The 17,740-nt window shown below is 39.4% G+C and overlaps 2 protein-coding genes across 10 annotated transcripts in view; both read right to left on the reverse strand.

Annotated features, from left to right (window-relative positions):
• The window catches only part of dlgap3 (discs, large (Drosophila) homolog-associated protein 3), a 908,365-nt gene that overhangs the window by 575,576 nt on the left and 315,049 nt on the right, over positions 1-17,740 (reverse strand). The window lies entirely within an intron of this gene.
• On the reverse strand, positions 6,805-17,604 carry chtopa (chromatin target of PRMT1a). Of its 5 annotated transcripts, none has more exons than XM_008421576.2 (6): positions 17,338-17,601; positions 12,000-12,088; positions 10,824-10,974; positions 8,595-8,766; positions 8,361-8,489; positions 6,805-7,513 (listed from the first exon to the last, which is right to left on the reverse strand). In XM_008421576.2, the coding sequence occupies exons 2-6, from the start codon at positions 12,062-12,064 to the stop codon at positions 7,311-7,313; spliced, it is 720 nt and encodes a 239-aa protein (XP_008419798.1). In that variant the 5' UTR covers positions 12,065-12,088; positions 17,338-17,601; the 3' UTR covers positions 6,805-7,310. The 5 variants fall into 5 exon arrangements, with proteins under 5 accessions (XP_008419798.1, XP_008419797.1, XP_017162924.1 ...); XM_008421575.2 differs by having other exon boundaries at positions 8,361-8,507; XM_017307435.1 differs by lacking the exon at positions 17,338-17,601 and having other exon boundaries at positions 8,361-8,507; positions 11,812-12,083.

Consider the following 17,740-nt stretch of genomic DNA (forward strand, 5'->3'; position numbering starts at 1 on the left):
ACACACACACACACACACACACACACACACACACACACACACACACACACACACACACACACACACACATACATACATACATACATACATACATATGGAGAGCCATTTCAGCCAAAATGGCTCTCCAGCCGAAATGGCTCTCCATATTATGGAGAGCCATTTCTATGGAGTTGCTCCCTCTGGTGGCACACTGAAAATTCTGCACAATTTTTTTTAAAGGTTTTATTGGCTCTAGTGGCCTTTATTTGATAGTTAATTGACAGGAAAGTTGGTAATGAGAGATGGGGAAAGACATGCAGCAAAGGTCACCAGGCTGGGAATCAAACCTGAAACGGCTGCATCAAGGACTAAGGCCTCCATACATGGGTTGTGCTTAACATCTGCGCCACCACATCACACTCTTGACAACAGTTTTTAAGCAAGCCTAATTAATTATGCACACCCAGATATGAATTGTAGGCTACACCAGCAAAACACTCAAAATTTGCCCAAAATTATGAGACAAAATTTGTGTCATCACAACAAAAAGTTAATGTTTGTTTTGTTTGGATTTTGTTAACTCCATTTACATACAGATGATTTTCACATACTTCGCAGAAGAGGTCCAACATTTTCCCAGTGCCCCAATCTATGGAAAATATTCTAGATATATCACTGTGTTATTGTTCAACAAAATTGATGTGGGGGCAAGTTGTGGGCAAATAACATTTTGTCTTTCTGCATGGAGTTTGCATGGTGGGTTCTCTCTGGGTACCTCCCACAGTCCAAAAAGATGACTGTCAGGTTAATTGGTTTCTCTAAATTCTCCCTAGGTGTGAGTGAATGTGTGCATAGTAGTTTGCCCTGCGACAGACTGGCGACCTGTCCAGGGTGTACCTCGCCTCTCACCTGAAATGTTTGGCACCAGCAACCCTCCTGACTCCACCAGGGACAAGGGTGTATAGAAAATGGATGGATATAAGTTTTACTTTTTCCACAGAAATTGAAAACATTATATGTTGTGTTTTTTGAGACACTGAGGAACACCATAGTGACATTTTCTCTCAAGGATAGAGTACTCGGTTAGATTAAACTCAAAGGCTATTTTAAAAATGGTTAGACATAACACTTTCAATGTCAACATCATGAAAGTTAAACTCCTCCACTTTAAAACTATAGTGGAGGAGTTGGCTGTATTCGGACTGCAAATAGAGATTGATTCCTTGGAATCAAGCTGCATTTAGTTTATATCTTGGTAGAGAGTCAAAACAGAGATCCTGCTGAGAAGCATCAAATGACATGCCCAGCTCACTGTCACTGTTGGTGCTGAGACTTAACAGTGTTTTTTATCTGACACCATGCTGGTGGAGGTAGATGAACTATCCCCTTAATTCAAGCAGCTGTCTTTCTATGCATCAGGAGGGTTTCTCCTATGAAATTGCATAATCCCTTAATAAAGGGAGGTGCTTTCCAAACTCCCTTTATTAAGTAAGAACTACGGATAGAACACTTCTTTATGAAATTTAAATTTAAAACCCTTAGAAGTTGTTTTTTGCCCACAGGCTGCATGGAACTGCAATTGTTAGCTCTGTTGCCTTGCAGCAAGAAGGTCATGGGTTTGAATTCTGGCTTGGCATCTTTCTGGAAGGAGTTCGTATGTTTCTCTGCTCTTTCTGAGTTCTCATAGAAGTAAAACTAAAATATGCATAGAACTTGGGGCGAGTCCAAGATCCTTTGGACTTGGCTTGAGCCATAAACTTAAGCTAGATTCAGACTGGGGATATTTTAGATATATCCCCAAATATATATTAAAGGTGATTTAAAAAGAAGTCAGATCTATGAACATAATTCAATATCATGATATGTTTATTTGCCTTCTATTAGGTGTGCTTGACTGTGTATTTTAACGATTGTTTACTTAAAGGCCTTCATATAAGCATAGCAAATTAGCCATGGTTATTATTAATGCTAATAATACTGTTAAATGTATATACTTGCCCCATCAAATAAATAAATAAAATACATGTTAGATACACTCACTCAGGAATGAGTATGTTTTATCAGACTTAAGCTCAAGGAGGCAGCTTAGGGAAAGTCAGACATGGTGTTGTATTCTGCCCTACAGGACAGCACAACACCAATGCTATTGTAAGGGAATTATCTACAATTGGGCCATGATTTCCTCAAGCCTTCTGTTGTACTGACTTTGGCTGTAGTTTATAATAAAATCCTCAACTGAAGTTCGGCCTGCAGAGCTTTTGTCCCTGAAGCAGCACATCAGCACTTCGAAGACTTCCACTGACACCACAGAAGCCTTTCTTTTTAGATACAAATATTGTGTATAGATAATGTCAACCTGGCCATTGATTTGATAGTATCATTGAGCCTTCTGCTTCTGTTAGACTTAGACTTATTTTTATTGTCATTTCACAAAGAAACATAAGTAAAATTGGCAATGAAATGTCATCGCTTGGCCACAAGAACACATACAAAATATAATTAAATAATATGCAAATAATAATTACTATTTTCAGTCTAAGGGAGTCTTCATGATGGGATTGTTGAGCAATCTGATGGCCAGTGGGAGAGAGCTATTTCTGAGTCTGGCTGTTCTGCAGCGGAAGCTACGGACTCTCCTCCCAGATGGCAAGCGGATGAACAGATCAGGGAGAGGATGAGTGGAATCAGAGAGGATCTGGTTTGCTCTGGCTAAGCAGCGTTTGTGTGCTGCTCTGGATAGGGGGGAGTGGAGCCCCAATGGGAAAACTTCTGACTTTAACTTTATCAGGCTGCCTGGTTCGCTACAGGCAGCCGCTGTGGGTCAGAATCAGATATCCTAACTATCGTGACTGTCACTGCGACTTACCGCAAAGCCCCAGTACCACCTGCTCGCTCTCTCTGCTTCACCGTAACATAACGTCCAACTGGAGGTGGAAATCCATAAAGCAGCTTCACCCCGCAGGGCCGGCCCAAGGTAATAAGTGGCTTTAGGCAGAATCTGATTTACTTTCACTCCCAGATGGGGCCCAGTTAATTGGCCGAGTTTAAAATCTATCACTGATTGGGCATTATGTACTGTGATGCATTTGTGAACAAACCCAGTGTCACAGAGAGAAAAGTGTGTATGTGAATTTTACCCAAAATAATAATAATAATATGAGATTTTGAATAATGAGATTTTAATTGATGCATATGTTTAGAACAGTGGTTCTTAACCTTTTTTGAGGTACCGAACCCACCAGTTTTATATGCGCATTCACTGAACCCTTCTGTAGTGATGAATAAAATATGATTTTTCCCCCCCAAATTCAAGACATAGGGATGACCCAACTAGAGTCTAGTTGTGTCAATGCAAGATCACAAAGTCTTCTTAAAAGGTAGAGTCTCTGAGAACAGTTCTTCAAAATATAGTCAGTGTTTTCAGCAAAGTTGAGCTGACTCAACTTTGAGCACCTGCCACTAAAGGGGCAGGTGCTCAACAACAAAAAAAGGGCACATCTAACCACATTCTAGGACAGAATATTAACAAAGCTTTCAGAGTTTAATAAACAATGATAAATTACAAAATTGTGACATATACAATCAAAGCTAACGAACATCTCCATATAGAGTAGCGGTTCTCAAAGAGGGCGGTACCGCCCCCCAGGGGGCGTTCAGAGGACGGCAGGGGGCCCTGGCGGACATTTTTACAAAAGGGGGGCGCTGGGATACCTTTGGGGGGCGTTTGGTCGAAGGTAAACTTTACACCTTAAATGCACAACAATGTCAGTTTAGACTTTGAGAAACTTGGTAAAACTGTATTGTGTAACATTAAACCATTCTTGGCTGCAACTGTATCGATGGCAGCTCTTCTTCTATTCAGTGTTTGTTAGCTTCTGTTAGCTTCTTGGCGCAGCTCCGTTCTCCTGCTACTGGTAGCTAAAATCACAAYACCCTCACTGTGTATCCCTCTGAAAAATGAACCCATTTAAATAAAGAAATCAAGAAATCCCTCCATGGGTGATACCACAATAGAGAGCGTTCATTTTATAGCGTTAACACGGTGCTGTAAGTGGTCCAGTATGAAACGGGGGTGATAGAACAACACAGCACTTTTAAATTTCAATAACCAGAATGCAGAAATTGTTTCCGTTGTTTTAAAAGGTTTATGTCAGTCTGCCTTTTCCACATCGATACGCTCTGCACCTTAGGACGTTAAGAAAAAAAAAGATGTGTACATTGCGCAAAACTCTGGAATAGGTGAAGCGGGACATAAAACGGAGTGACGAACTAGATGTGAATTATGGCATAAAAACAGAGAATCTGACCCTGAACAGTGAAAAAATCAACACATGATGTGAAACACATGATGATTAGCCAGCGCAGCAGGTGATGAGTGAAGATTACTGGTGGTGAGCGTCAATAAATGATCAAATAAATCTAACAGGAAAAAAACTAAAGTGGATATAGCAATAAACCAAGAGAAGATAATACTAATCAAAGGAAACTAAATGGAAATGAATGAAGAACAAAATGCAAGAATAAACTAAGAAACTAAAGTAAATACAGAGGAATAAACTGGTATGGCAAGACCTTTCGAGCAATAGTTAATACAGAGACTGTATGGCAAGAATAAACAGACACTATTTCCACATAAAAGGTAAAATAATATTGTTGAAATGTTATGGGTTTGTTGAGACCACATCTAGTACTGAGAATAAATATATCTTACAGACCATAACAGTAAAGAACTGATCACTTATTTATGTTTTTAATTAGATTTGATATATTTATTTCTTCAAAATTATTTTTCATGTCAGTGTTAATGTCATGATGGTGTTCTGTGACTCCATGACACCTTCAATTTGACTCATTAGGATTTGATTAAGAACCAGATTTGTTCTTGGTAATTTCTGTCCAGTAAAACTATTAATCTATAATCAATAGACAGGTTGATATAAAGATATGATCCATGTTTCTGTCTCATATTTGTATGGCATTAAAAGGACCTGGAACTTTTGTTTTTCCACTGAAAGCTCTGGTTTGCACAATAAATGCCATGTGGGTGAAATTTTATGGATGATACTCTGATGTCCCATTCTCCTGAAGGCAGCACAGAGCTGCACCACCAGAAACTGACAAACACTGAAGAGGAGTTATGATTAATGTAGTTACAGTTCTATCCATGTTTTAATGTTGCAGAGCTCAGTCATTATAGATCAAATAAATCAAAGTTTAAACTGGCATGTTGTTCATCTTTTATCTGGTCATTTTGTGGAATATTTAACAACTAGAAAATGGCACAAAATACGAATATTTTTTCCACTCTGCTGCTGTTAGGTCTACTGATATTAACTTGAATGTTCATTGCATTTAAACACCTGTGAAAATAATTTCTATTCCCATGACTTTTTTGTTCTCTGGGAAATAATTTTTGACGATTAATACAGAAACAAACATAAAAATCAAAACATCTACAATAGTGATAGTAATATTAATGATAAAATAATGGTCAGTGCAAAGTAGCCCGCAAATTCTTTGGTGGGGGGCGGTGAGGGACCTGGATAAAGGCTGGGGGGGCGCTGGCCCGAAAAAGGTTGAGAAACGCTGATATAGAGCATAACACTATGCAAATGTAAGATATTTTATTAGTAATTTCTTTCTGCAGGTCTATTTTGTTATAGGAAAGTATTGCAATATTCAAACCCACAATTTAGCAAGATATGTAAATCAGAGCTGGACCACCATATTTTGTCTTTACAGAATTACACTATTAAAAATAAACAAGGGCACAATATGCAACCTTTTAGTGACTGTAATCTATAAAACAGAGCTGCCTGTTTGCTGCACTTGCAGTGGAGATGAAGATGGTCCATTCAGGAAAGCAGAGCTGCAACAAACTTTAACGTGGAACTGCAGAAAAAAATTAAAATAAGAACAAAAGCAAAAATTTAATTGTTAATGTATGTCACCATGAGAAAAGCCTACTGAGTTTTGCTTAAAAAAAACTTTAAAACATTTAAATCACACATTTTTGACTCATGAAGTTAACGTTCTCTTTTGCAAAACAAATTTATTTGTGCTTGTCAGAAATCTTTTCTTGCTATTCTAAGTTTTTGTTTGTGACTCAAAGTTTTGCTTGCGATTCTCACGACGTTGTGAGCAAGGCCTAAAATCACAACAAAAGATTCCTTCACACACATAAATCATCCATACACTAGATCAGCCTAAAAATACTGGGGATACGGATGGTAAATAAAGGAGCCTCCCCGAGTTATTTCCATGGAATCACTTCTGTATTCAGCCAGAAAGAGCGAGTTTATGGGAACGAGAGAGCAGACCAGAGCCAGAGAGCCGAGAACTGATCCGCCTCTACACACCGCTGTTAACACCGTCCTATTTGAGCTCTTCACAAGAAACATGCAAAGATAATAAAACGAAATAACACGGAGACCTTAAGGGACACGGTCATATTTTTCTAAAAGCAGCAACTTTGAACCTGAACAGTCCGCTGAACCAGAGCTGCTCTACTGAATATTTATAGAATTAAATATTAGATTCTTAATATGAGTTGTACTTTGTTGTTCAATATGCCCCTTTTTTAACTTTGAGCCCGCCTCTCCAAAAGTGAAAAAAAAAAAACTACTCATTTTTAATCCATATTTCTTAATTTGCAAGAAGCGACTGGCCATGGTCAATACATCTTTAGCCCTTGAAATTAATATTTTATTGAGCACCAATCAATTGTAAGAAAATAAAGCTCCCCATCAACTTAATACAATTCAAAAGAAAAGTTAATGGTGACAGTGTAAGAAAAATATTTTAGAAATGAACTTCTTAACCATACCTAAAGAGACGTTTTTTATTTGAAAACAAATGTTTTACTGCAGGGAAAACAATTATAAATGCTCCACAAAATTTCCAAATAGATATAAAAAAAAAAATAAAAAAAAAAGTCTTAAAACTCTTTTCTTACATTCTGATGCATAATTTAAACAATGTTTTCCGAATACAGTTGTTAAGACAAGTCAACCAATCTCCTCCAAAGGTCTAAGCAAAAAAACAGTAAAATCATTTCAGAAATAATAAATGGATTCCACAGGGAGGGACATCTCCAGGATCATGGACCAGTTTTACAAGTTTTAAACACAGTTTTGACTCCAAAAAAAATGCTACCGATGAAGACTCAAGCTCTGTAGACATCAGGACTATTCCACAATGAAGGGGTTCTTCCAACAGGTAGCTATAGCAGTGTTTAATATTGGTCAGGCGACACTGCTTCTTTTGTCAGCAGTTCCATCTACTGTTAAACTATAGCCCTGACTTCAACTACACAGTTCATGTTCAGTCCTTTACTCCATGCTGTCTGGGTCTGCCTGGGCCATGTAAGCATCCAGCTCTGCATCCAGGTGACCTTTGGTCTTTGACATATAGGCATCAAGTTGGTTGTCAAGCTGTTCACGGGTTACAGCTGGCCGACCACTTCCTCTACCCCGCCCACGACCACGTCCTCCTCTACCAGCGAATCCACCACGTCCACGAAGTCCACCACGGCCTGTACAACAACACACAAAGCAACATAAATTTTTTTTAAGAGACATTATAGCCCTTTTTGCACTGCAGGGTCTGGCCTGGCCCAGCCCGGCTCCGTTCGACCTGGTCCCATTGGTGCTATGGCCCTGGTCGTTTTGCATTGTGTTGGATACGTCACGTAAATCGACTTGTTGCTAAAGCTACCGAGGCGATCTCCCCAGCGACCACAGAACAGTTTTCTTCTTGGGTCTCCCATCCCACTTTTTCTGTATGCGCTCATGAGCATGGAAGCTGAGAGAAACATTTACCTCAGCTTTACATTTAACGGAAAAAAAATGTCATCTGAATGTTGGACTCACGGCCAGCTAACTACCACTGCGGCTGGTGGGATTTCCCAGCTGGAGGGGGAAATCCCCTCGTTCACAGCCTAGCAGACTTCTGATTGGTTCAATTGGAGAAATTTTATTTACATTTATCATTAAAATCTTTGGCTGAAGAGGCGATTGTAATCAGCACAATTAGGGTAAGAATAGATTATGATGGGAATTTATTGATGCAGCCATCGAGAAAGTCTAGTGCTCCTCTGATCCAGAGATCTGGTCTTTGTCACGCCCCCACAGCCAATGAACCAATCAACAGCTAACTCCAAACAGGCCTGGTTTGGCCGGCCCGATTGGAACTGCAGCTCTCAGCGTTCCAGGGAGCCGGGTGGTACTGGGCTGGAAGTGCTAATGCAAAAACGACTTCGAAGCAGGGCCGACCCAGGTCGAACCCGGTTCAACTGTGCAGTGCAAAAGGGGCTTAGTTCTCTATGGTGAGATCGCAACTACTCTTGGTTTAAAAAAAAAAAAAACCAAGTCAGCTCTTGCCTCTTGCTACTCCACCTCGACCTGCTCCTCTGGACATTACTCCTCCTCGTCCAGCAGGTGCTCCACGGTAGCGGCCTCCTCTACGGATCGGCATGCGGCTAGCTATACCCCGTCCTCGCATGGGGCCACCTGTAGGAATTCGCTTTCCTGAATTAATAAAAGCCATTGTATCTTAGCTCATATTTTGCAAAATCATCATTTAGCTTCATCGGCTACAAAGCTGTAGATACACACCCCTCAGGGACAAAGCCCCTCGCATGATTCCTCCTCTGACTCCTCTAAATCCTCCTCTGGCCAGTCCCCGCAAGCCACCTCTGCTCCCAGCAGGTCCTCCACGCATTAGAACTCCTATGGGCCGGCCTAGTCTGGCTTGGATGCTACCCTTACCCAGGCGTTGCTTTAGGCTCTGACATGAGTTGAGGAGATGCATTTGTGACAATCAACACAGGAAAATTCAACCTGGAACAACCAATCATTAAAGTTTACATAATGGAAAGCTATAAGAAAAATATCCACTTTAAATAAATGATGAATAAAGCTGCTTCTTAATATATACTCAGGTCATTTAGACTAATTATGGAACAGAATCATACATAAAGGGCAACATGCTTCCTCTACTTGTTGGCAAAACAGAAGGATAGTCAAGGGGCAGTCAGCAAACATGGGGGTTGCCCTAAAATACTGGCTCCAAATCCAATGGTTATAGAGATACAACTTGGAAGGAGCATAACACTCCAATGAAGTCAAAGCTTCAGGAAGGGCACTAATAAAATCTTTAAACAATTTCAAAGCTTTTGTTTTAGAAAATTGATAGAAAATGCATAAAGAAATAGAACATTTAAAATGTATTTGTTCAGTATGAGAGCAGCGGTCAAATTAGGATAAGCTCAACAGTTAACCCATGCTTTTTATTGTCAACAGTTTCATTTGAAGTAAAAGCCTGGCTATCTCCCACTCACTTGAACAGGTGTTGGGTCCCCTTCTATGTACACTTAGTCCTATTAACACTTGCTTCTGTTTTTATAGTGGTTTGGAGTAGATCGTGGCTCTATATATCAATTTTTTCACGTGAGATTTGAAAATTAAACAATTGCAAATACCTTCTCAAATATCAATCAATATCCCTTTGTGTCATTCAGTGGAAATTCAGGTCTGCCTAATGCTCCTTTTTTCACAGATTTAATCATGTGCTTGCATGATTCCATTGCCATGTGGAAACAGAATGGAGTGGATTTCCTCTCTAAGCTGAGCTTGCTGTTAGACTGAATGCTTCTAGGCCTGTCAAGATAACAAATATTATTGGAAGATAAATTGTCCCGGAAGTTATTGTGATAAATAACAATATTCGAACAGATCGCTATTATTATTACCATTTGTGCTTAGAATACATATACATATACCCTGATCATGATTTAACTCCTGACTCCAATCGAGTACAAAACTATTTTAAATGCTTTAGCTTTAAAGTATGTAAACATCATCCATCCTGGTCATCAATACAGACACACCACAGGGCTATGTGCTTAGTCAGGTTCATTTTCCTCTGTTCACTCATGTGTGGCCATCCACTCTTCTAACAGGGTTCTGAAGTTTGCAGATGATGCCACCTTAGTGGGTCTGATAAACAATGATGAGACTCTGGACAGAGAGGATATTCAGGACACTCACACCCATTTGCTGCATCCTAAGAACTGATTGAGACTTTGTTTATTTACTCATCCATTTATCACTGAGGGTACTACTCCAGTTTTGTTATGTTCTAGAAACATAGGCACATATAAAAAAAACCTCTTACATCTTATGCAGTTGGTACTGGTAACTGCTGCTCAACTTGATAATAGGAAATCACTTTTTCACATGCAGCAATGTAGGTTTCAATTTTTTTCTTCCTTAATAATGAATAAAACTGCATTTTGTGTGTACGTCTGTTTTTGACTAACATTTGAATTTGTTAGATATTCTGAAAATCTTAAGTGTGACAATGATACAAAACAAAATAGGAAATGTGGAAGGGGTAAGCACTTTCTCACACCACTGTACTTGTATTACTTCAAACTGTAACCACTGAGAGTAGCTGTCTTAATTTTATTTTATTCACCAGGAAGTTCCCCTGATGCAAGAGGAGGCTGATCCATCTCCTTAACTCGCTTGAGCTGTAAAAACAAGATTCAATATATTTACAGAGCTCTTGGAGAAAATTAACTACTGGCAACAACTTATTTTGGCTACAGAGCAATTTTTAGTTTCATTATTACGTAATAAAAGGGAATAGAGATTCAGCTGAGCATTATCGGAACTTGATTTAGTCCCGGTAACCTTACTAGGCCGTAGTTTATGTTACCTGTTCAGTAGCCTGTTACAAGAGAGTCAAAACCCAAACAAGTGGTTCAGCCCTTTTTCTAACCAAACACCAGGACCCCCTATCCAGAAAAAGAAATCAAAAGATCAGATGTTTCATCTTACCTGCTTGTGATTTAGAGCTGCTTGGACTGAGGGCCGGTTCTCCATCTGCTGGGCCAACCGGCGATTGCGGGCACTAGCCAAATGCTGCTGTTGCATGGTGGCTCGAATGCTTACTGCAGTAGGCTGCTTGTTCTTCAGCATGTTAGTGAAGCTTCAGATGTGGGAGGGAAGAAGAGGAAGGAAGTAAAAGACAGGGATGGGATGGGAGCAGGAGGAGGAAGCATGGTTCCACATCAAAGTTATTATTCACATTATAGATGCGGCTATAAAGATCGTCAGGGATCATTTCTGATTCATTAGAGGGCACCTTTTTTCTTTCGCATAATATACTAAATTATTCATAAATTATTCATGTTTAGGCTTAGCATTACAATTTTACACAGGAGAGGTGAATTAGAAAAAAAGGTGAGAAAAACAGATCTAAAGACGAGACAAAAGGTTTTAGAAAAAGAGCTACACTTTGCCACTTACAGGCCTCCAGCTGATTGGCAGGGATTTCACCATGCTACAGCAGAGGCCCAGGACATTAGTTGCGACTCAGCCACTTACAGCATGGACCGTGACTTGCAAAGAGCCCACTGAATGTGTGGTGTTGGGCAGGGAAGGTCAAGTGGGGAAAGAAATAAAAGTTTTGTCACGTCCAGGCTTGGACTGAGTTTGTGAATCTTAAGGAGAGAGAAACAATAATAGAATGTGTGAATAAATTAGCATACGCTTCATTGAGAGAGAAAAACATGAATCAGTAGCACATGGAGCTGTAGCATTTCTCAGTCCTGTTTGAGCCCTCCTGCTCATCTTTAAAAATGTATACATGCTGTATACAGTTCTGTGTGCTCATATATATGAGAGCTTGCCATGGCTTTTTTAGGACAGTGGTGTGTTTCAGCACAGGGTTAACAGCTTACCATGCATGACTGCTACCCTTTTCCCTTATCTACATGTATGCACTGCTTACACAAGTAAGTCAGCTCGGGCAGCACTCTTTTACCTAGTATGGCTTTGACATTAAATCCATCCAATGTGTTAGAAAATACTGATACGGACAATGTTGAATGAGCAGTGCACACACTGGGAAGGGTCAGAACAGTATCCATGTTGGGTTCAGTCCCACACAGCAGCCTCTTGAAGAGATTACATTCTTAACAAGCCAAAGTTGGTCTTTGCATGGTGCCTCACCGCTCATTGAGAGACACTTTGGTGGTGCTTTTCAGGACCACTTTTTGGGATGCAGCAGCGCTCATTTTGAGAAGTTTGATTGTAGAATCCTGGAAAACAGAAAAAAAGACATTACTAAGGAATTATACTCGTCTACACTAAAACGGCAATATCTACATCTACTCATCACTGCCACTCGTCAATAGATGAGTGGCAGTGGAATTGTCTATTTTTTTTTTTTACATTCACAAATGCACTATACATTATTTGAGGGCAATAAAAAACTAATAAAAAATAAATGAAGTGTCAAAGAGAAAATACATACTTTTTTATTGCATTGCTTTTCAAAGAGTGTGATTTAAGATGAAAATTTTTTATATCATACATTACTTTAGAACAATGTTTTTCCAAACTTTTTCAGGCTGAGGACCACTTGCTCCATTTAACAAACACTCGAGGACCACCTAATTTGAAAGTGTCCCCGCAATAACACATCTTCATTGTGTTTGTCCCTTCTAATATGAAGTGTGGTGCTGTTTTGCAACAGCACCACACTTCATTTTATTATGATCCTTTGTAACTGGCCATAATAAAACCACAAATATGTCTACTCAGGCAGTTTGAGTTATTTATACTCTTAAAGTATGGAATCTAAGCTTTACAATGATAGCGAATACATGGGAATCAAAAAAGTTCTTTACTAACGTATTTTCTGCACTATAAGGCGCACCTAAAAACCTTCAATTTCCTCAAAAGCCGACAGTGCGCCTTATAATCAGGTGCGCCTTGTATATGGACCAATATTGAGCCACAACAGGTCGGATAGTTGTCAGAATGCTGGTTGGTTAATAAAGTTTGATAATATATTTAAAGCCAGGGGGGGCGGAGGGGTGGGGGAAGAGAGACAGAGACTGCGGTGCAGCGTGTCGGTTGGTCTGTGTTACCCAGAAAGCAGTCGGGCACAATATCGCAACACCAACACCGTGAGTGAAACAACGAGTGGGGCAGTCTACTATATAAAGCAGTGGTCCCCAACTCAAGGTCCGTGGACCAATTGGTGCCGGGCTGCGCAAGAAATAGTGAAATATTTCCGTTTTATGTATTATTTGCATCTGGAGGATCTTTTATTTTGAAAATCCTTTAACCGGATTCTCTCAGTTACTTGCCGCCAACACTGAGGCTGCAAGCAGCAAAATGAGTAAGAAACAGATCAGATGTCTTTGGAAAGTTTCTTTGCAAAGGGGAAAAGGACAAGAGAAGAGATAGGAGAATGGATTTATCCCGGACCTGTAGGCGACTCCCACATTACAAGCCAGCTCTGCGTAACATGTGGCGACTGGCTGCTAATGAAGCTTCAAGCTGCTTCGCCACGTAGAGACCAAGCAGGCTGTGGATATAAGCAACACTTCGGGTGTCATTGTCTCCCATCACTCCCAGATGGGACCGTCTCGTTGCAGAGAAACAAGATCAGGGTTCCCGTTAGTCAGTATTGTGAGTTAAAGTTTTCACGAAAGTAAAATGTTCGTTTTTGTGGCGCATCTGTACATTATTTTGAAGGGATATGTAAACGTTACCACAGCGACCAGAGTCAGAGCGTTTGGGCTGCGGTCAAGAGAAGATGAGTAGAGCTTGTGAGTCTTAAGTCTGGTTTAGACAGAAAGATTTAAGAATTGTCGGCCGATTCTCCAAACCTSTGWSWWCASAGMTGATAAAAGTACAACAGGTTCGATTCCACTCACACACATCCTGATTCCAGAGGATAATCCAGTAAAACGCGGGAATTTAGAATAACCAAACACGGATGAAGATGTAGAAGCAATAGTGATAGTTTGTGGACTCATTTTAAGAGATAAAAGACGTAATAAAAAGAAAAGGCGGTGGATAAAAGACGACGGGAGCAGCCGCTCTATTTGCTGCACTATGATTTGGAGGTGGATAAATGTTTTTTCATAGTTAACATTTTTAACTGAATAAACATAATAATGACCTTTAGATTTAATAATAAACATTTCCACATATCATCTCCGATATCCACTGGACTCAGTTGCACAAACTCAGCTGTTAGGGATTCCCCTCTGTTCTTGCGTCACCGCGCTTTTTGATTGGCTACCTGTCACATTCAGCAGGTCGTATTCTCGTTCCCAGACAGGAAAAACCCCACAGGCTGTGATAAAAACTCCAAGACAACCCAAATTGTACCCAAATTGGGTTGTCTAATCAGGATTTAGCGGGAACACAAACACCGCCCCCACCCCACCGGGCCGCAGCAAAGTTTTCCAAGTCTTGACCGGTCCGCGGTAATAAAAAGGTTGGGGACCCCTGATATAAAGTACTCGGGGACCACTTCTTTACAAATGTGAGTGTGTAGTACGGAACAAATTGGCAACCCAAACTGAAGCGTCTATTCTATGCGCCTTATAATCCGGTGCGCCTTATAGTGCAGAAAATACAGTACAAGTGTTGTGTGCATTAATAACATTTTAGGGATATTTGTAATTTAGAAACATAATAAAAGAAAAAAATAGACTTGGGTTGCTTTGACAAAAACAAACATTTTCTTTTAGCCATTTCTTAGTCCAATAATTTCATGTTAAGATACAGTTGGTCAGCGTGGGCTCTGTTCAAAGCCTTGTCACAATAATATCACAGTCAGCGCAGACCTAGGCCTGCATGCCTGTGGCATACAATGTATCAAAATAATGTTAATCAACAAAAGTTCTGAAACTCACTTTGAAAAACTTTCTGCCAGTATCTTCAGGGTTTCTTTTTTGTGACCTGGTGACCTAAGCCATTTATCCATTATTATTTTTAAACACAATCCTTTGCTAAGCTAACTGTATCATCACAGTTTGAGCTTTCATCATGGCAAATTAATGGTTGTTTACATGAAGGACCTTGCAGACCACTGGACGATAGTTTGAGAAAGACTACTTTAGAAAAGTAGCTGGGACTGTGCACAGTCAAGATAATAGCCCCATCAATTGATGACTTTTATGATTGATATGGCTGAAAAGCATATCACCATGTAAATAAATAGTAAATTGATAAATGGCTTGGACTTGAATAGCGCTTCACACTACATTCAGTCATTCACCCATTACATAATGATGGTGGCAAGCAACTGGATAGTAGCCACAGCTGCCATGGGGCAGTCTGACAGAGACAAGGCTGCCATGGCACTGGTACATGCTGGTGGCCTTCTGACGACCAGCAGCAGGGTGTCTTGACCAAGGACACAACAGTGACAGAAGGAGCAGTGATCAAACTTGCATGCCACCGATTATGGGATGAACTTTATCACCATCGGCCCAGTAAGTGTTTGCCTTTTTGAATTGAAGTTTCATAGTTAACAGCAGGCCTGTCACAATAAATTAATGGTATGCTAAATTAAAATGAGGTGAATAACGTTCATTTGCATTCATTTTTCTCTTTCTTTTCACCAAACAATGGATAATAAAAATATGGTGCATTTGGTCTCAACTAGCCCTTTTTTGAAGGAACAATTTTGTTTACAGAAAATTCTGTTAATCTATTTTGCATATTTAAAATTTCCAGTTATAGTGTTAAAATGTTCACTAGAATTTAAAGTTCATTCATCTTTGAGAATATGTTCTTGCATTACTATTCCATCACCATTACTTCAAAAGGGTCTCAAAACATCTATATTTATTGTTTATTGCAATAACTTCTGGGACAATTTATCGTCCAGAAGCTAATTTCTGGGTGACCGATCTAGCCGAGTGTTCCATTTTCTACATTTCCCACACTTTCTGCCAGTGGGAAGAAGATTAATAGATGGCAGCAAATTTGGTGAGCTATTAAGAGTAAATTGGTGCAATTTCCTCACCTTTTTTTTAGTATTAACACACAAGACAATAATGCTAAGCATCCTTATAGCCAACCTAAACAAGGCTGGTGGAGTTCTTTGCCCAGCAGCAAATCCATGTTGCGCCCACCATACTTGGAAACACTTTGCTGCTCGGAGGCCCACATTCCAGGCGGACTCGATGTGCAAGTGTGGTGGCATCAACTAACACACTCACCCTCTTTTTTATTACCTAGCAACAACCTGTTGAGCTATTAAGAGTACCGACTTCTCTTAATAGCACCAGTACCTGGTGCTAGCGCAGCAGCAGTTTCAGGTTTTGCCACCGTGCCTCATAACAGCTTAAAAATAAAATATGGCATGTAGTGAAAACTGTGGCTCAAACAAGAAAGGTCATGCCACTATTTTGACAGTAATTCAGATATTTAAAACAAAAAATGAATCAATAATTAGTTTATTGACTGATTTGAAACATTTATATTGTGATAAGTTTTTCAATCATATCTCCAGCCCTACAGAACATATGCCAAATTATAATCTATGTTATTATATTAAATAACATAGATTAAGGGCTTTATATGTAACATCTCAATCAGATTTTCTCACAAGAAAGTAAAGACAGTCCTTGAATTTATGCAATAAAGTACAAGACAGAAAATTGAAATCAGAGCATTTTTTTTGATTGTGGAGCCACAAAAGGAATCATCAAATGCTACCTATTCCAAATAACTTCTTCCTGGAGCTTTAGTCTCCAAGCCAAGCTCCAACCCCAAAGAGCCCCCCTCCTCAGCAACTCCCCCACTCGGCTCGTTCAGAGTAGCACCAGAAGTGAACTGCACACTTGCGCATCTACCGAGTTTATCAAACAACAACTTTTCAGCACAACACTCCTAAAAACGATATTAAAGAGTTAATAGAGGAATGATATTATGATGATGTCCTGAAGGCAGTGTTGGACGGAGCAGGAGCTAATTAAAGAGACAGAGGCCCAATTTCAAGTCATACAATTGCAAAGTCAAAGTTCTTTAAATCATGTTTGTGCTATAAAATGGCAAGATGGAAAATACATACTACTGCACCTTTAATCCCTGGAGATTAAATGTGTCCCAAAATGGTCCATCTTTTCAAACTGTTATAATTTTTTTTTACTTTTTCAAATTAAATCTACTCAGCAGCTTCAGACATATCCAGAGATATTAAGTTTTTCATATTTTAAAAATATTCTCTACATACACACACACACACACATTATATATATATATAAATCCAAATATAAATCTGTGGTTTGTGATGAGAAATCTAATTCCTTGAATATGTTGCTTGTAACTGAAATAAATGTACAATATCCTTTCACAGAAAACCGGTGAGTCGCGGTTTCCTATCATGTCGATTCACAATTAATAAGATATGTTCATATCACTAGCACTACAGTTAAACGTGCTTTTTTAACCCTAACGAACAAATCCCCCAAGAACAATGTTCTTGGGGGATTTGATATATCTAGTGGTAGTGGTAGTGTTTGTTTGTACTTACTGTTGAGTCTTACGAGAAAGGAATCTGGTGTGGTTAACTTTAGCAGCTAGCTTCAGTGGTCTGTCTTCCAGTAGGTATTTTTGTGATACTCGGTTTAAATAAAATATAACAGGTTGGTTTCCTATTCAGTAGATGCATAAAGTAAAAATTGAATTAAAGATCCTCAAATTAAATGAAGAAAACTACAGAATCACGTCCCGCATCGGTTCAACTACCTATGTGGCTAAAATGGTGCTGCTGGGATGACTTGGGGAGGAAAATGGAGACACAGATATGTTCAATGTATGTAGGAATAAAGAAACAGCATATAATATTGACGTCACTTCCGAGAGAATTTTTGGTATTTTAATTTGTCTCCTAAAGGGTCTCGCAACTAAGTTTGTTTTTGTTATGTGCTTAAATT

This window comes from Poecilia reticulata, linkage group LG11 (genome assembly GCF_000633615.1).
Source record: "Poecilia reticulata strain Guanapo linkage group LG11, Guppy_female_1.0+MT, whole genome shotgun sequence".
NCBI classification, from domain to species: domain Eukaryota; kingdom Metazoa; phylum Chordata; class Actinopteri; order Cyprinodontiformes; family Poeciliidae; genus Poecilia; species Poecilia reticulata.